Source organism: Leopardus geoffroyi, chromosome B1 (genome assembly GCF_018350155.1).
Source record: "Leopardus geoffroyi isolate Oge1 chromosome B1, O.geoffroyi_Oge1_pat1.0, whole genome shotgun sequence".
NCBI classification, from domain to species: Eukaryota; Metazoa; Chordata; class Mammalia; order Carnivora; family Felidae; genus Leopardus; species Leopardus geoffroyi.
Window position 1 is genome coordinate 169756319 of NC_059327.1, and position 20494 is coordinate 169776812.

The following is a 20494-nucleotide window of genomic DNA, read 5'->3' on the forward strand; positions in this document are numbered from 1 at the left end:
GATACAGGGGCCAAAGCACACCTTCCTCACCGGTCAAGACTTCAGCAGAGTCAGAACCGTGTGGAGCAAGGACAGGACGAGCCGAAGCTGCGAGACGGAGCGAGGGCGCCCGGGGGGTGAAGAGGAGGCTGGGAGCTGACCATCCTTCCCCCGCAGGAATGGTACGGTCCGGGGCGGGGCGGGGCGGGGCGGGGCGGGGCGGAGGAGGTTCTCCCGGCTCTCTCCCCGCCCCTCTCCCGACTTCCCTGCCGGGCTGCCGCGGGAGCGAGTGAGCGCGCGCCTCGGCGACCCCTCCCCCGGCGTCGGCACCCGAGCTCCTCCCCTCGCCGAGCCGCCCCCTCGGCGGCTGCCGGGAGAGCTAGCTAGCGCCGCAGACGCCACCACCTTCGTAGTCTCTTCCTCCAGCCCCGGCGTGCGGGGGCCGTCCGGCGGCGGCGCTGCCCTGGGTGGGCAGCGGGGCCAGCGCGGCCGCTGAGCACTCGGCGCCGCGCAGCCAGGTCTCCCGCCCGCGCGGCGCCGTGACAGGTGCAGAGTCCCAGCTGAGGATCCACCTGCGGCGGGCGCAGCGATGCCCACCATGCGGAGGACCGTGTCGGAAATCCGCTCCCGCGCGGAGGGTGAGCGGCCGCCGCAGCGCGGGGCTGTGCGCGCAGCGCGCACGGGGGTGGCTCAGGGCCAGCTTGGGGTCGGGCCGTGTGTGTGTTAGGGAAAAGATGCCCCCGTCCCACCTCTTCCCCTAGGTAAGTCTGGCTGTCGTGCCTGCCCTGGCAGATCCTTCTCCCAGCGCCGCCTGCAGTGCATTCGCAGACCCCTTCCCGGCTCTACAGCCCTGAAATTGGTGTCCTCGGCGGGAGCCTCAGGGCTTGCTTTACACCGCAGCGTGACAATTCGGTTCCTGTCACCGAGGGCTCTCGTCCTGCCCACCGCCCTCCCCGCTAGCGCACCAGCCACCCTGTCTCCACTTGGCTTCTTCACCCTATTGAACAGACCCCAGCCCGCCGCCCCCGCCTCTGGCACCCACCTTTTTGCAGCTCCCTCCCCGCGGCTCCCCAAGGAGCGGGGTGCGTTTTCCAGATTCAGGATCCTTTGATCCACAGCCCCTTGCCTCTGACAGCGTGAGGAGCCTTAATTGCGGCTGGGTGCCCAGCGGGTTCTGTGCATTACGGTCTGCAGTTCTCCCTCCTGCAGTGGAGTCCACCCAGCTTCCGTCTGCGATCTCATTTTTGATTTTCCTTTTCCTTGATGTCCTCACTTTGGCCAACTAAGCTGACTTTTTAGCTAGGTGGAAGCCGTTTTCTTTGCTCCACCCAGGGCCAGCTGTTGAATGGCTACACCTGTCAGCAGTGAGCAACAGATGCCCAAGGGTATAGCAAGTAAGCTTTTGGAGGGCTGAGACACCCTCTTCATTTTATCTCAGGAGCCCTCAGCATTCTTCCTGGCAAGTGACAGTCACTCGGTAAACATTTCTTGATTTTGCTTATGGCAAAGCCAAGGTTGTACATATCTCGAGTTTTGTTTTGTTTTTCTCTCCCATAAACCAGGACTTGAATTTGCAAAAGGTGGAATAACATGGTTTTGAGAACTAGTCTATCTTGCAGTCATCACTGGTTCCCACCCTCCCCCCTCCACCCCCGTCCCTTAATGTGAGGCAGGTGGTAAAGTGGTTTTAGAAAGGTCGAGCAGTTAGGAGACTAGGACTCCAGGGCTTGAGACAGGCCATTTTACTGTTTTTCCTCCTCAGAATCTTCATGTAAAAAAAAAAAAAAAAATGGGGACATTGAGTTGTAGTATCTGTGGTTTACTTGTTAGAGCGTTTAGGCAATACTAAATGAAACCGTTCTGAGTAGTGGCCACACAAGAGTCAAAGCTGACCTGTGTCCTACATAGGAATTTCGTACATACTTATTGTTATTTGTACTGTAATGGAAAAGTATGTAAGACATGACAATTTTGGATACAAGGTGAATAAATGGTAGTATCATTTTTTAAAAGTACACGGTAAAAAATGTATTCGTTCTTTTTCATCTATACATCTGAGTGAAATGAATGAATATTTCTAATCATCTGAGTGAGCCATACAGGTAATGAAAATAGAGTGGTAATAATTGGGATTGTTTTTTCAAATAGCAGCAACTAATGAACCATGTATCGTGAGAAATCAGAAAAAGAGAAAAGACCAGAAAACAATGCAAAACTTGTGGCATGTGAGTGGGTGTTATTAATACCAAAATGCTACAGTATTGTTTTTTATTGTTATGTGTATTTTTCCAAGCATTTTCTCAACACTCCTGGAGGTAAGTGAAGGTGGTCTCATCCGATAGTTGAGGAAACCGTGGCCCACGTTGAGGTACTTGCCCAAGGTCAAGTAGCTAGTTCAGTGACACGTTTGGACTTAGAGCTCTGGGAAAATAAGGACTTTTTTATTTAACCTTTGTATTCCCTGTGCATCCCAGTGTCAGGGCCATAATGGAGCTTGGTGAATGACTCTTCCCTCGCATAGTGGTTGGTTTCAGTTTATTATGTGCTCAGTAGGTTGCTCAGGACTATGGTGAGGACAACATAAATAATGACTCTGTGGGCTGGAGATATGGCTCATTGCCCGCCCTGCCCACACTTTTCTTTCCTAAGGAATATTCTCCTTTGACAGCTCCTGCTGCCTAAAGGGCCTTGTTCTGAACTGCAACGCCTTTGGCTCAGCCGATTGGACCAGGGTGGTCTCATGACTCAAGGGCAGACAATCCTACAAGGTAGCGCAGACACTTGTAACCTTGTGGTTTGGCTCAAAAAGATTCTCTGTGGTGAGCATCTCTCTCATGGGAAGAGTTAAGCTTACAGCCTGAGGGTGAAAATTGAAACAGAAAGGGACGGAGGTGAATAGGCTAGTGGAGGAAAGAATGGCTGGCTCTAATAGGTCACATGAATGCTGCTGTCATGAGGAACCAGGAACTATGGTAAACAGAGAAAAATAGGAGAGAGAATGGATTGGATGGAGAGAATGGGGCAGAGAGACAGATGCTGACAGGCGGTAGCCCAGCCTTGGAACTCCTCCCTCCCCGAGTTTTCTAGTCACTGTTCCCAAGCAGTGTTAGAATAAGCTCTTTTTTTCCCTCCAAGTGACTTAAATGGATTTCTGTTCCCTGCAGCCAGATTGGCCAGATGCACGGCTTTCCTGTGTACAAGTTATTTACATCCCAATTAGGGCTAGAGAACTTACAAGAAATAAGGAATAAATAGTCCACGAGGGGATGCTATTAATTGAACATTGTGCTTTCTATGGCTGACATACATACCATTGGAGGTCAGGACATAGAACATGAGGCCTGCTGAGTGAATGCTTCATTGAGGAATAATTTGGGATGAGTGCTTCCCAAACTTTAAGGAGCACATCAGTCATCTAGGGATCTTGTTAGGTATAGATTCCAAGTTGGTAGGTCTGGGATGGGGCTGCAGCTGTTGCATTTCTGACAAACTCCCAGATAATGCTGGATGGCACTGGCCTTCAGGTCTGTGTAGCAAGATTTCAAAGGATATTGCCTTTTTTTTTTTTTTTTCTTTCAGTAGTTGGGAGGGTGTTAAAGGTAGAGAGTAACCAATTGAAAAAAATGGTAAAAGTCAACATAGCTTATTTGAGAGATATTAAGGAAATTAGCCAGGAGCAGGTGAAACTTGGAAGGAGCAGGATATAAATATGTATAGGTAAATTACTGCTAGATTACAAGGTATTTCAAATGCCAAGATGAGTCATTTGGATACAGAATCAAGTATCTGAAGGAGATCTTAGAGTTTGTCTAATCCATTTCTCCTTCAAGCATGAGTCCAGTGTGTAATATATGTAACAGGGCCAGTTAGGCCCCAAATCATCGTAGGGGAATGACATCCCCAAAAAAGTAAATGTCTTAGAAAGATGCATCTGGAAGCGTGTTGGATGGTTTGGAGAGAATGGCAAGATAGACTCTTATCATTAAAAAAAAAAAAAAAAATCTAGGAACGACAAAGGTCAGGATTAGTTTTGAAGTACAGCAGTGAGAATGGGAAGGGAGGAATCTGAGATATTACTGAGTAAAACATTAACTCATTCAGCAGGTATCTGTTGAGCTCCTACAAGTTCTATTTCAGGTACTTGGGATACATTGGTGAACAGGATAGAAAAAAGCTCTGCCCTGGAGGTGCTTACATTTTAGTGAGTTAAGAGACCAGGAAAACACACAATGAATTAGCAAATTATGGAATTTGCTATGTAGTAAGTACTACAGGAAATATAACAGGAAGGTGCGATGCATAAGGTTGGTGGATGGATTACAATTTTAAATAGGTTGATTAGGCTGGCCTTCACTGAAAAGATGCCATGGAGGAAGTGAAGGAATTAGCCTTGTGGAGATCTAGGGGAAGGAAGAGTGTTCTAGGTAGAGGGAATAGTCACAGCACAGGCCCCCAAGACAAGAGAGTCAGGAGTGTTAAAGGAACAGTGTGCGGGAGAATAGTAGGAAAGGAGGTCACAAAAGTCACATCATAGAACATAGCAATATAGATCGGGAGACAAATGGATTAAAATAAAAGGAAATTCTAAAGCAGGAATTTTGAATTCTAATGTTTGTAAGATCTCTAGTATCTCATTAAAGCCGCATTTTGGGGATGTTACTCATGAAGATTTTCTTCATTAGATCTGCAGGACTGAGAATCTACATTCTTAATGAACGTCCCAGGATGTTCTGGTATAAGTGAAACACATTTTGAGGACCTCTGCTCTAGTCTTGAATCTGATTGGGAAAATTATTAAAAGATAAGGAAATTGAGGAGAGTCAATACAATGAGAAGTAGTAATTGTGGGATATCCAAGGGGATGTGTTTTGAAGATACTTAGAATTGGAAGTTAGATGCAGGCAAAATCAAATGGGAATCTTGAGTTCAGAGGTAATAGGTAATCCCTGGGAGTAGATAAATTTTCCAGAAAGCAAAACAGGATGAAACAGAAGACTAAGAATTCTGAATTTCTTCATTTTTACCCCAGCTAAATCAAATGAGTCTCTGAATACAACATTAGGAATGTTAGAATCAGGGACTGAAATTGTGGTGGTTTATACAAAATTTTCTCTTGTAACACTAGAATGGAGGTAAGCAGTCCAGAGCAGCTATGCTTGATACATAAAATTGGAAGGGACATTGTCTCCTTACACCTTTCTGCTTCACCATCTTCCATGAAGTCATAACATGGTTGCTGGGGTTCCAACCATCATGGAAAAGCTCCAGGTAGGAAAACACAGAAAGATGAAAGACCAAAGGGTTTTCCTGGAAGTACCACACAAAGACTCTTGTTTATTTTACTGTGGCTTCCATCTGCAAGGGAAGCTGGGAATGGAATTTTCTAGCTAGCCACATTACTCAGTGTTTTATTACTAAAGGAGAAAGAAAGAATGGCTATTGGGTACACAGCTAACAGGCACAGAGACCTTCAGGTGTTGACATTGGCAAAGGCTCTTGCTTGAAATAAAGGAGTGTTCTGGAGCTCATAATTGATAAAATAATAAGCATTAAATTGTTCAAAACTAAGGAAATGTACACATACACACACACCTGTCCAATAGTTTGCATTTTCTTCTGCTGAATATTAGGCTAAAATGTAAGACATTCATTTGGTTGTGTAAAATATGTGCGAAGTGACCAATTTAGTTGTTTTAGGCATTGTTTTCCTAAACTAGTCTGTATAAATGGCAACTTTAAAATGTTTGCAATTTTATAGCATATTGTGTTTTATTTACTTAAAAGATAGCAAAAGGAACATTCGAGTAGTTTCTATAAGAATTGTTAAAGGGAAATTTGGGGGAGGTGTCATTTGTCCAGGTAAAAGATGATTAAGAATACCTGTTCCTTTAATAAGCATGTATTATGCGCCTGCTGTGTGCCAGCTAGTCAGGTGATGAGACAAAAAGGTGTGGTGAATGAATGAGATCCCAAAGGAAACCTGGAGATCGGTTTTAGATTTAGAACTGATACAGCATTGTGAGAGAGTGGGAATGTGAGTATAGTGATAACTTCACCTAATCGGTATTTGAGAATCCCCAGTACATTTCATTTCGCTTAGTGTAATTCTAGAGATAGTAAGTGTGGCAGAACTAAAATTTTTAAGGTTTTCTAAAATATAGCATATTGTTCACATTTTCATCATGTCATTTCAAAAACAGTGAGAACTGAATCATGTGCTACTTTACAACCATAGGAAAGTTTGTATGATGAGTATAGTTTTGAAGTTGGGTTTCTATGGTATGAACCCTATAGTATGGGTTTCTGTTCACAGAGTTTCATTAGAATGTAAATGTTGTAAAGGCAGCAGTCTCATTCTTCACTACTAGCTGGAGCCCGTACCTTTCAAAGCTATTATTCTCTGGATTGTAAATTCCCTAAACTAAAGGCGGGGATTTTTGTCTATTTTGTTTGCCGATACATGGCTCCCACTGAGGACGTTGCCTGGAATGTAATAGAAGCTCAGATATTGTTGAATGAATAAATTAATCTTACGACTTAGAGGTAAGATGATCTAGAGATGCCTTACAACTAGACCTATTTGACACCCTCCTCCTGCGAGAGCAATTTAAAAACAAAACAAAACAAAAAACAAACAAAAACACCAGTGTGAACAGTGTGATCTGTTTATTGCTCTACACTGCACTTAGGGTAGTGGCCCTCCATGTTTGTCACATGAATGGATAACTCTGAACTTTGTTTTTAATGGAAAAGCCTAACATTGTTCTCTGGATCTTAGAAGTTTCACACTTGCTCATTGGAAAAAAATGCGCACTGTAAAAGGTGTCAGACAGTAAAAATCACCCCAAACTATGCCTTCCAAATATAACTACTGTTAACATTTTAATATATATATGTATTCATATATACATATATATGTATATATATATTTGCAACTACTTTCCAGTGGGAAACAGTGATAGTTTATATTCTCTGCCTACAGCTGAGCCTAGAATTTAGTAGGGGCTCAATACTATTTGCTGAATACATAGATCATTAATTTCATGAAAGCTTAACATTTTTATGTTAGTGTATAATTACTAAGGGATTTTCTATGGCATTTAGGTCATTTCAGGTTTTTAAAAAGGATTCTTGAATAAGCATTTTTAGACATTTGTACACTTTTCTGATTATTTCTTTGTAAAAAGGTCCTAGGAAAGGGATTTCTGGATCAAAAGTATGCATCTTTTAAATGGCTATTGATACATATTTCAAAATTGCTGGAAAGATTGTATCAATTTATACATCTCCTGAAAGTAACCAAGAGTGCATACTTCTCTGTTCCTTCTCCAACATTGTATTGCCACCTTTCTCACCCTTATGAATATCCGATGCAAAAAATGAATCTCTAAGTTTACATTGCTTTCAGTTATTAGGTTGAATATATTTTGTCATAAAATGACATGGAATTTGTTTTGTATTGAAATTTAAGAGCTTCTCATATGTTAAAGATAGTAATTTTTTGCTGCTTATGGTTTGTTAACTTCTTTATAGTGTTTTCTAGTGTATGTTAATTTTCAGAAGCATTTTTTAAATTAAAAAAATCATTGTAGTTGGCATACAATGTTACATTAGTTTCAGATGTATAACATAATGATTGAACTTCTCCATGCATTATGCCCTGCTCACTGCCAAGTGTAGCCACCTTCTGTCACCTCACAGTACTGTTACAATACAATTGACTATAATCCCTATGCTGTACCTTTCATTCCTATGACTTTTTCATTCCATATCTGGAAGCCTGTACCTCCCACTCCCCTTCACCCATTTTGCCCATCCTTTCTACCCCCCTTGCCTCTGACAACCATCGGTTTGTTCTCTGTATCTGTGAGTCTGTTTCTGTTTTTTGTTTCTTTGTTCATTTCTTTTATTTATGAAATTCCACACATAAGTGAAATCATGTAATTTGTCTTCCTCTGACCTTTTTCACTTATCAGGTTGTGTAGGCCCATCCCACAGGGATGTGTTGTCTCAAATGGCAAGATTTCATTCTTCTTTATGGCTGAGTAATATTCCATTATATGTGTATATGTGTGTGTGGATCCATCCATCGGTGGATTCTTGGGTTGCTTCCATATCTTGAGTATGGTAAATAGTGCTGCAATAAACATAGGGGTACATATATCTTTTGAAATTAGTGTTTTCGTTTCCTTTGGGTAAGTACCCAGTGGTAGTATTACTGGATCACATGGTATTTACATTTTCAATTTTTTTTGCACAATCTCCTTATTGTTTTCCATAGTGGGTATACCAGTTTACATTCTCCTTAATGGTAAATGAGGTTCCTTTTTCTTCACATCCTCGCCAACACTTATTTGTCTTTCCAATAACAGCCATTCTGACAGGTGAAAGGTGATATCTCATTGTGGTTTTGATTTGCATTCCCCTGATGGTTAGTGATGTTGAGATACTCTCATGTGTCTCTTGGCCTTCTGTACATCTTTGGAAAAATGTCTCTTCATGTCATCTGCCCATTTTTAATCAGATTATTTGTCTTCTTGATAGTTGTATAACTTCTTTATAAAAGTTGGATATTAACCCCTAATCAGATATATTATTTGCAAATATCTTCTCCCATTCACTAGGTTTCTTTTTCATTTTGTTGATGATTTTCTTCATTGTGCAAAAGTTTGTTTGTTTGTGTGTTTGTTTTGGTGGGATCCCAATAGTTTATTTTTGCTTTCGATTCTCTTGCCTCAGGAGACATCTCTAGAAAAATGTTGCTAAGGCTAATGTCCAAGAGATTATTGCCTACTTTTTCTTTTCTTTCTTTTTTTTTTTTTAAGTTTACTTATTTAGAGAGAGAGAGAGAGTACATGTGTGTGCACAGGCAATTTGGGGATGGGCACAGAGAGGGGAAGAGGGAGAATCCCAAGGAGGCTCTGTGCTCAATCTCCCAAACCGTGAGATCATGACCTCAGCCGAAATCAAGAGTCAGATGCTTAACCGACTGAGCCACCCAGGTGCTCCATGCTTATTTTTTCTTTAAGGAGTTTTATTCTTTCATATCTTACATATCTCATCTCTTTAATCCATTTTGGGTTTGTTTTGGTGTATGACATAAACAAGTGGTCTAGTTTCATTATTTTGCATGTAGCTATCTGGTTCTCCAAACACCATTTATTGAAGAGGCTGTCTTTTTCCCCTTTGTGTATTCTGGCTTCCCTTGTTGTAATTTTAAAAATAATTTTTTTTTTAAATGTTATTCACTTTTGAGAGAGACAGAGCATGAGCAAGTGAGGGGCAGAGAGAGAGGGAGACACAGAATCTGAAGCAGGCTCCAGGCTCTGAGCTGTCAGCATAGAGCCTGATGTGGAGCTCCAACCCACGAACCCTGAGATCATTACCTGAGCTAAAGTTCAATGCTTAACTGGCTATTTATTCATTTTTTAAGAGAGAGAGCACAAGCAGGGTAGGGGCAGAGAAAGAGGGAGACACAGAATCTGAAGCAGGCTACAGGTTCTGAGCTGTCAGCACAGAGCCCGACATGGGGCTCCAACCCACAAACCATGAGATCGTGACCTGACCTGAAGTTGGATGCTTAACCAACTGAGCCACCCAGGTGCCCCACCTTTGTTTTAGATTAATTAACCATATAAGCATGGGCTTATTTCTGGGCTCTCTATCCTGTTCCATTGATGTATATATTTTTGTGCCAATGCCATACCGTTTTGATTACCATAGCTTTGTATGTAGTATGGCTTGAAATCTAGGATTATGGTCCCCTCCTACTTTGTTCTTCTTTTTCAAGATTACTTTGGCTATTCAGGGTCCTTTGTGGTTTCTTATAAATTTTAGGATTCTTTGTTCTAGTTCTGTTTAAAATACTATTGGTTTTTGATAGGCATTGCATTGAATCTATAGATTGCTTTGGGCAGTATGGATATTTTAACAATATTCTTCCATCTATGAGCACAGTATATCTTTCCATTTGTGTCATCTTCAATTTCTTCAATCAATGTTTTAGTTTTCAGAGTACAAGTCTTTTACTTTGGTTTTTAGGTATTTTCGGTGGGGTGGGGGGAGTTCAGTTGTAAGTAGAATTGTTTTCTTAGTTTCTCTTTCTGCTATTTTGTTATTAGTGTATAGAAACACAACAGATTTCTGTGTATTTTGTATCCTGCAACTTTACTGACTTCATTTATTCCAATTTCTTGGTGAAGTCTTTATGGTTTTATATATATTTGTGTATATGTGCATATATAGTATGTGTGTGTATAATCATGTAATCTGCAAATAGTTTTACTTCTTCCTTACCAATTTGGATGCCTTTTCTTTCTTTTTCTTGTCTGATTGCTATGGCTAGTACTTCCAGTATTGTCATAAGTAAATGTGACATGCATTGACATACTTGTCTTATTCCTGATCTTAGAGGAAAGGCCTTCAGCTTTTCCCCATGGAGTATGATGTTAGCTGTGGGTTTGTCATATATGGCCTTTATTATGTTGAGATATATTCCTTCTAAACCCACTTTAAGAGTTTCATCCATGGATATTGAATTTTGTCAAATGCTTTTTCTGCATCTGTTGAGATGATTATATGGGTTTTTTCCTTCATTTTGTTAATGTGATGCATCATGTTTTTAAATTTTTTTTAAAAGTTTATTTATATTTCAGAGAGAGAGAGGCAGTGACAGTGTGTGAGCAGGGAAGGGGCCAAGAGAGACAGATGGAGACAGAATCTGAAGTAGGCTCCAGGCTCCAGTCTCCAAGCTGTCAGCACAGAGCCCCGATGCAGGGCTTAAACTCAGAAGGCATGAGATTGTGACCTGAGCCAAAGTCAGACACTCAACCTACTGAGCCACCCAGATGCCCCAAATATGGTGCATCATGTTGATTGATTTTTGGATATTGAACCATTCTTGCATCCTGGGATAAATATCAGTTGATCATGGTAAATGATTCTTCTAATGTATTGTTGAATGTGGTTTGCCAATATTTAGTTGAGGATTTTTGCATATATGTTTATCAGGAATATTGGCCTCATATGGCCTGGTTGCTGAGTGAGGATATGTAGCTGGGGCTGTGCAAGCCTGGAGTGTTCTGGGATGCTTTGCCCTTGAGTGCCCTTGGCAAGATGGCTGTAGCTATCGTGGGTACTGTCCAGGGTGTCCCAGCATGTACCGCACTGGGGCCCACTTTGGTGGGATGGCTTGAGCTGGTGTCGGCGAGGGGTCCAGGCTCACTGAGGCAGCAGGCCAGCTGGGGTGCCCAGACTCAGCTCCCATCTGCTCTGTCAACAAACAGTGGCGCTCATCAACCCGTCTAACTCTGGAGAGTATTCCATGGCTCCCTTGTGGTTTAGCACATTTCTGGATAACTTCCTTTATATTCTATTTGCTGTTTTAAACTGTGGCTGGACAGGGTTATGGGCCCACGCTCACTGAGGCAGCAGACCAGCCAGGGTGCCCAGACCCCAATTTTGTCTGCACTATCCAGGTGGAGGGGTAATATAATGTAACAGGGCTGCTGGTGGCGAACCCCACTGACTTGGGGAGTTCCAGCAGGCCCGCCAGTGCTTGGTGGATACAGTTCTTTTAAACTGAAGCTTTTTTTCTGTGCCCCAGGACAGATGAGTCTGCTTACAGTCCCTCAGTACTGCTGTTCATGGTGTTGGAGGTAGGCATTCCCAGTTGTTACCATGTCTCTGACTCTCCTGCCACCCTCTGTGTGGTTTCTCTAACTTTTGTTGTACAGAAGCTGCAGTCATCCATATGTAGGTGTAGATTCAGTGTGTCCACCAAAGAGGGGATTTTAAGGTCTTTCTACATCGCCATCTTGGACCCTTCCCTACATCCAAGTTAATTTTTATGATGTATCATCTTTCAGTTTTGTCATTAAAATTTATGCTTTAATGTCATATTTCTCATTTCAAGGTAAAGGTAATTTTTCACTTACATTTTTCTTCTAATACTTTTGCATTTCAGTTTAAACAGCTGTGTGTGCAATTCCTGTGGGGTTTATTTCGTTGTGAACTGGGAGGTAGGGATCTAATTTTATTTTTCCTCAAATTATAATCCACGTGAGATAATAATCATGTATTTAATACTACATTCTTTTCATATTGCTTTGAGGTGTTTCTTTTATCTACTAAATTGACATATATAGTTGAGTCATTTCTGGGAGCATTCTCTCCCCCTTTTCTCTGCCCTCCCCTCTCTGTTTTGGTCTCTTTTGACCCCTACTATCAACTTCCATTACCGCAATTAGGAACTATCCTCATAGCTCTCTTACTCTCGCTGCTCTTTTATCTGATTTTTTTTCATGTTTATTTTTCTACTTGACCCAGTGAATGCATCACTCGGTCAAGATTAAAAATGTTTTGAGAGGGGCGCCTAGGTGGCTCAGTTGGTTAAGCGTCCGATTTGGGCTTAGGTTATGATCGTGCAGTTTGTGGGTTTGAGCCCTGCGTTGGGATATATGCTGACAGCTCAGAGCCTGGAGCCTGCTTCAGATTCTGTGTCTTTCTCTCTCTCTGCCCCTCCCCTATTCTCTCTTTCTCTCTCAAAAATAAGTAAACACTTAAAAAAATGTGTTGGGATATTTATTGAGATTGCATTTTTATGAATTTACTGAGAAAGTTGACATCTTTCATATGTTGGGTCATTGAAGCTTGGTTTCTTTTCTCCATTTATTGGTATTTCTCTCCTGTGTTCTCTCCTGGTATTTATCTTCAAATAAATCCTGTCTACTTTAATAATTTGTTCATAGATGATTTATATTTTATGAAGATACTGTCAATAGAATCCTTTCTACGTTGTGTGTTCTTGTTTGACTGCTAACACATGTGAGGTGTTTGATTTTGACACTGACCATCAGTCTGAATTCTTTGAGTAGTTTTTCAGATAATTTTCATCTTTAGAAGTTGTATAGTTATATTGTATGTCATGAAACAAAGTATTTTTAAATGGGGGTTTCAATTAAACTTGATCAGGTATGTTTTGGTTACACTATTTTTTTAGCAAGATTGGTTCATTTTCATCTGCTGAAGTCTTGTGGACTCTGGTTCCAACAGACTACTTTGAAGGTTTCATATAAGAGCCCTTACAATGTAGCAGAGATACTACTCTTCTGCTACGAGTACAGGTCAGAATTTAGACCAACTGGGATTTAACTAATGATTCCATGGAATCTGTTTATGTCAAATTGGCATTCGTATCTCAGATCAACACTAAGAGAAATAGAATGTGAGCTACAAATGCTAGACACGTGTAGTTTTTAATAATCTGGTAGCCATAGTTTAAAAATGAAAAGAAACAGATGAAATTAATTTTAATAATATATTTTCTTTTACCTAGTATATCCAAAATACTATTTCACCGTATTTTGGATATAAAAATTAATAATGAGGTACTTTGCATTCAGTTTTCGTGTTATGTTTCAGAGTGCTGCGTATTTTGTATTTATAGCACATCTCAGTTTGCACTAGTCTCATGTTGTCAGTTGCCCACGTGGCTAGTGGCTGTCATTCTGGGCAGCACAGTTTGCAAACTACACCTCTACCATGTGTTTACATGTTAGGATTTACTAGCATTCTTCAGAATAAAACTTCACAGTGGAAATCATGGCTCGAAGTAAGCGTATTAAAAATATGTGTGTGGCTGTGCCTCTCAGCTTCTTTTCTTACAATAGAAGGCTGTCAAGAATACGCTCATAAAACCTTGTCAGTGCTTAAATGATACTGCTTTTGACATGGCCCTTGTGGCAGTTTAGAGGTTTTATGTAAGTACATCATGGCATCTTTTGGAGCTATTGTTTTTTGTTTTTCTTTTTTTAATTCTCTTTTTAAATCTCTTTAATGAGCAAAAGCCATCCTGCTGTACCTTCCTATTATTTTCCGCTTAAATGTTAACACGTGATGTGTATACATAGATGGTAACTTTGAGTAGTGTGCTTTTATATACAGCATTGCCATCACTTTGGTTAATCTAAGGGGACTGTAGCACTTGGCTTCCCAGTCATTTACACAGCTAACTGGGCAAAGGGAAATGTCCATTTTATTTTATTTTTTTTAATTTTTTTTTAATGTTTATTTATTTTTGAGAGAGAGACAGAATGTGAGTGGGTTAGGGGCAGAGAGAGAGGGAGACACAGAAGCAGAAGCAGGCTCCAGGCTCTGAGCTGTGAGCACAGAGTCCGGCACGGGGCTCGAACTCACGAGCTGTGAGATCATGACCTGAGCCAAAGTTGGATGCTCAACCGACTGAGCCACCCAGGTGCCCCGAAAATGTCCATTTTAAATTGAGCCTCTGTTCATTATTTTGTGTGAGATATCTTTGAGGATCGGTGATCTTTTTTTAAAAAATTTTTTCAATGTTTGTTTTTGAAAGAGACAGAGTGTGTGCGGGGGAGGGGCAGAGAGAGAGAGAGTGGTGGGGGGGAGACACAGAATCTGAAGCAGGCTGCAGGCGCTGAGCTGTCAGCCCAGAGCCCGATGCAGGGTTTGAATTCACGAACTGTGAGATTATGACCTGATCCGGAGTCTGAGGGAGCCACCCAGGTGCCCTGAAGATGACTGATCTTGATCTATCTGGGGTTGTATTTAACAGGATCCGATTAGTCAGGTGACGGTTGAGGCAGAGGTTATTATTAAGAAGGCCAGAGTTAGCCTGGATTCTCGACCAGGAAACCACTTTAGTAGGCCAGACCTATTTAGAATACAAGATTGGCTTTCATGAGGGAAGCAGGCAAACAGTGGTATACGAGGGTGGATCTGAGAGTTGGTTTATTCTGACACAATCTAGAATAGCTTCTGCAATTGGCTTGGGTCTCATTGCTTACCTCAGGTCCTAAAAGAAATGCAGCTTGGTGCCAAAGAAATCCCTTTCCAGCATCTGCGTCCCAACTTTTCCTCTGATCTCTCCCTCACCTTTGTGTGGACTTAGCCCTGCCCCAGCCCTGCAAACCTTAAAGATAGGAGACATTTAAGGAGCTCTGACTTAGCACTCTAAGGATATGGCATGAATCACCCTGTCACCATTTCCTTGACCTTGGTACCTATCACAGCAGCTCAGAGCTCCTGGAGTGGGGCCCTGCCTTCCTTACTCTGGGAGAGGAGACCCTCCTTCCTGACCATAGCTTGAAACTGTACTCGTGAGCAAGTCTGATGCCAAACCAGGCCTGCCAAGAGTTCTGAATATCATTTGCTTTCACCTTCCCCACTATTGCTCTTGGCCAGCTGTCTGGACAAACCCGTCGCTCCATGTTGGAGCTCTTTGATTCTGGGTGCATCTGTTGTCCATGACCCATTTTTCCTGGATCCCTCCCTTGCCCTGCCACTGTATTGTTATCCTAATGGCTGTGACAAGTTTGACCCTTTCCAGTTCCCACCTATCTAGTCTATCTTACTTTACTTTTTTTTTTTCTTTTTTTATAACCCAGGCCATGTCCTATCTGACAAAATTAAATAAATAAAACAAGATCTCTGTGTATAGATTTTACCCAAATTTGATATGGTGCTCTATACCTTAAGCTTAAGTTGGGCTCATTCCACCATCAATGCGAGAATGATGGTGATAAAAGTTCGCAGGTGGACTTACTCCACTTTTGTAACTTTATTTTCACAGTTATGAATAGTGGTTAGAGAAATGACGTGAAGAACAATGATTCTGTCTGCCATCTTTAATGTAAAGTGTATCCGACGAGGTCAGGCAGGGGGAGGCTTGTGTACTGTGGATTGTTTTATAGCCTTGTTGTGTGTACCTCAGTGCTGCTCGACGCAGGTTGCACAGCGAATCAGATTGGGAGCTTCTAAATAATACTGATACCTGGATGCATCACAGACCAGTGGAATCAGTCTGGTCCATTGGGCATATGGATCAAGCACTGATATTTTCTCTCCCAGGTAATTCTGAAGTGCAACAATGCTGAAAAACACTGGTGAAGTGAGTTTGCTTACTTTGCAGCGAGGAGGAGGAACAGACTGTATAAAGCCATGTAGGTTGCCAGCCATAAACCAAGTGCATGTAGGTATTAGGGTAAAATTTTTTGTCTGTTTCCCGGTTACCTACTGGGTCTAATTATCCTCCCCTTGCTTACCCTTCTCAGAAATGGTAACATTTATAGGATGATACTCGATTATTAGATTTTGAAGACTTTCTTTAAAATTCTGAATGCTTAATTTGTATAACCAAATGAGGAGTAAATACATTCAGTTTATTTTTAGCTGTTGTTATATCTACTCTGGGAGTGTGATGAATTTGAGCCTTTCTGTAGTGTCATTACTAGTTTTTTGCTAGCCTACCTACTTTTAGTGTGTGGTAGTTAATTAATCTCTTTATTCAGCCTATATTTATAGCCTACGTATGTAATCATCTGCACCTAGAAGAAATACCTGAATGCTTTGCTAAGGGTCTGAAACTTCTGTGGCAACTTTATGTTAAAGGGTTTATTTTCTTCAGTTTATAATTTTTTCTTTTTTTTTAAGTTTTTATTTAAATTCCAATTAACATACAGTGAAATATTAGTTTCAGGTGTACAATATAGTGGTTCAACCCTTCCATACATCACCTGGTACTCATCACAAGTGCCCTCCTTAATCCCCATCACGTATTTCACCCATCCCCCCCAACCACCTCCCCTCTGGTAGCCGTCAGTTTGTTCTCTGTAGTTAAATGTTTGTTTCTTGGTTTGCCTCTCGCTTTTTTTCCCTTTGCTTGTTCGTTTTGTTTCTTAAATCCCACATATGAGTGAAATTATTTGGTATTTGTCTTTCTCTGACTTATTTTGCTTAGCATAACACTCTCTAACTCCATCCACATCTTTGCAAATGGCAAGATTTCATTCTTTTTATGGCTGTGTAGTATTCCCTTGTGTGCAATCATGCATACATCAGTTGAAGGACACTTGGGCTGTTTCCATAATGTGGCTATGGTAGATAATGCTGCTATAGACATCAGGGTGCATGTGTCCCTTTGAATCAGTATTTTTGTATTCTTTGATTTATCCCTCAATGATGTTCATTCTTTTACCAGTTAATGTACAGAAAATGAAAACTTACAAGTCCTTTACCTGCTTTCTCTGGTTGCTGAGATGAAACTCACTTTTGAGACACTGAATTTAGCCAGTGGGGTTTCTCTGTGGCCACATGTATGGGTGCTGGGTGTCTAGCTTCAGGATGTGATTATTTCAAACTGAGGATTAGAAAAGAAACTCCAGGGTGCCTTAGAGCCAGTGCATCGTGTCTGATTGTTATGTGACTGTTTTTTATTGTTCTCTTCTATCCTTGTTGTCTCGGCAGTTAGACTTTTTTTTTCCCCAAGGTGATAATGTGACTTTTACTCCACAGATGGAAATCTTTTTTAAAAGCCTGATTTTGACCTAGGAATTGAGGGAAAGTTATGAATTGTTGGCTCAATTTAACCCCAGATGGCTACTTATTCTTGTCTTTTTGTTTAAAGTTCAATGAAAGAATCATTACACAAGTTGGCCTTTTGTTGACTTCTTAGTGAATTAGGAAAGAAGGAAAAAAAAACTCTTAATTTTCCCAAATGCCAAGTTGAATCTTTCTTGATCTTATTAAGTGGCTTTCCCTGTGGAATTTATCCGTATGGTTGGTGAACTCCCTTATGTTTTAATTTTAACTAAGTCTGAATACCAAGATTGCAATATGTATGATAGTTTTCCTTATGAGATATCAGACATATTTTTCCATATGTTCAGCTGGAATTGTCCTTTTTTTTAATATTTTTTTTTAATTTTTTTTAGCATTTATTTATTTTTGAGACAGAGAGACAGGGCATGAACGGGGGAGGGTCAGAGAGAGGAAGACACAGAATCCGAAACAGGCTCCAGGCTCCGAGCTGTCAGCACAGAGCCCGACAACGGGGCTCGAACTCATGGACCGCGAGATCATGACCTGAGCCAAAGTCGGTTGCTTAACCGACTGAGCCACCCAGGCGCCCCTGGAATTGTCCTTTTTAAAAAATTCTGTTGACTCAAACTAGAATCAACATCTTTACTCTTTATACTTCGTGTGTTATTAGTCTATTTGGTACCAGACTATTTAACATGGTAGCCACTTAAAAAGTGGAGTGCCTTTGTTTTCAGTGGCACAACAACAGAACTTGAGACTATAACTTTCTTAGCACTGTCACCACTCTCCTCAGCACCTTACACTGTCACCTTGTAATAGTTGGCTTAAGAGAAAATGAAATGAAGCATTTGGGCTCCCAATAGGCTTGGAGTGATAACTGACCTCTGGCTCTCCCAAGCTGTGTGGCCTTGGGCAAGTCACGTAACCTGAGACTCCATTTTCCTTTGACAGTATGGTCATAATACCAACCGGTAAATCCTCTGCCTGTTGTATAGAGAGTAGACTGGCTGCATGCTCGGACCTCCCAAGGAGCTTGAAGCACACTGACCCCTGGAGATTCTGATTTCACCTTGGGGATAGGAGAGGAAACAAGGAGCAGTGATAGTGGCTTTGACTACTAGGTATCAGTGGAGGCGACAGGAAGTGGTCAAATTGAGAACATGGTCTGAAGGTAGATTTAACAGATTCGTTAATGGATAGGATGTGGAGTATTAGAGAAAAAGAGGAGTCAAGAATTAATAATAAAATTTTAGGCCCTCAGCCCAGAATGATGGTGCCATTTACTGAGATAGAAAACACCGGCATGAAGGACTGAAAATATCCTTGCATCTTAGAAAAGAGTGGGAAGGCCCACATGTGCCCATATGTATGTTTGTGTGCATTTCTTTAAATTTTCTTAGAATATTGCACTTATTCTAAAATCAGGATTTCCATCTTCTACCTCCTTCATCGTCTTTGAATATTCTTTAGAACCTCAGTAAACATAACTATCAGTGTCTTACCTGCTGCAATGGATTTTAGAAGTCCAGGAACTGTATGGATTTAATCTATTTGGGATTGATACTTCTACTCTCATGACTTTTCACTCCATAATCAGAATCAATGAGAACTTTCTTTCATGTCCTCATCATGCTCTTTTGGTTCTTGAGGTGTTCCAAGCTGCAGGGACATCCTTCAGAGTGGAGAAATTAAATGAAAGCACTTGCTATAAAGTAGGCGCTAAGCTAAGCAAATATTACTTGACCCTGTGTCTGCTGAGTGATTGGGATAAGATCAAGCTGTTCAGATTTTGGAAGCTGAGGTTTTTAATGGGCTGGAGTGGTTTTAAAATCTCAGTGAGTATTTTCCCCTTTGCTCAACAATGGCCAAGCCATTCCAGCAGATCTACAGGGCTGACTTGGTGATTCTAATTAGTGGTGATAGCCTGTGGAGACACAAGCACTGAATTACTAGGCTCTCCCTGCAGTGGGTGATTTTTATTTAGAGTGCTAGAAGTTCTTGAAGCATCTGTTCAATCCATCCTTGCATCATTCTTGTTCCACCTGCGAATTGGGTAGGGTTGATGGCAGTCTCACACATGTGTAGGTGTCATTGCTTTGATGTCACTGAGCACAGTGCTGGGTCTCCTCAGTCTCTGCAGCCCACCAGCTGTCATTCACACACCCTGGTTTAATCTGCTCGGTGGAGGTTTCTCTCTTGTTCTTTAGCCACATCCTGAAGGAAGCCAGCTCTGCCTTACTTGCTTTTGTGAAGGTGACTCCTAGATCTTTGAGCCTATCTTGTCTAACCGGTCTTGGTAGGTTCTTTAATACTAACCACAGTGCCTACTGCAGACCAGCCCTCCCCAGCCACACCCATTCTTAAGGTCACGTTGGGATTTGGTGGAGTTCTCTGGTGTTCCTTTATGGATTTCCCCTTTTTCTAGCCTTGTTCAGTGAACTTGTTCGATACTTTGCATGCCAGATTGTGACACTGCTCATCTTCAATAGGCAGATGAGAGTGTCACCCCTTTCCTTACCCGGGGCAGCATCCTGTAGAGTAAAATGCTATTCTTGCTTGTGGGCATTTTATGTTGCTGTGTGTGCTAAACCAACTTCTCTGCCAAAGTCATAATTAGCAGGTAGGCTTTAGGTTCTTTGCAGGGTGTTTTTGATGGTTGAGGCCTTGTTAAAAAATAAAGAAGTATTATTTCTCTCTTGCAAAGTCACAATGGAGGTAAGAAGCAGGTGGCTGTCAAACTCCGCTGACTCATCCTGAGAATAATACAGCAGCAAAACAATATTATTTGACTATTTCTGCTGCTGTTAATAAAATGAGAACTAGTCTGTTGGAACCGGTCATGTGTCTACCTGATTTTACATTATAAAATGCATAAATGGCTCTAAAAATGAAAGTCATAATAATTCAAATAATTTTCATGATTGTTTATTTGTATTTTTTCCCCAGTATGTTTTCAGGGCTGGCTCATTCATTTATATCTTCCTAGGAAGGCTTTGCTACCGAAGAGGTTGACTAGCTTGCCAGGATTTTTATCAATTCGTAATGCTTTTCTCCATGTATAAAGTGATTAAAACTTGGTCATGTATTGGCACTGTATTTATGGTTCTCTGATGACCTCAGAATTTTCTTAAAAAAAATCGTTTTAAAAAGATAGCCCTGTAGA

The 20494-nt window shown here is 41.3% G+C and overlaps 1 protein-coding gene across 4 annotated transcripts in view; it reads left to right on the forward strand.

Annotated features, from left to right (window-relative positions):
• The first annotated feature begins 242 nt into the window (after nt 1-242).
• ATP8A1 (ATPase phospholipid transporting 8A1) overlaps nt 243-20494 on the forward strand; it is a 235113-nt gene continuing 214861 nt past the window's right edge. For 3 of the 4 annotated variants that reach the window (XM_045474203.1, XM_045474204.1, XM_045474207.1), the window contains exon 1: nt 244-617. In XM_045474203.1, coding sequence (XP_045330159.1) covers nt 569-617 — 49 coding nt within the window. In that variant the 5' untranslated portion in view covers nt 244-568. Of the gene's footprint in view, nt 618-20494 lie in introns of all 4 variants that reach the window. The other variant, XM_045474206.1, reaches the window with a different exon arrangement.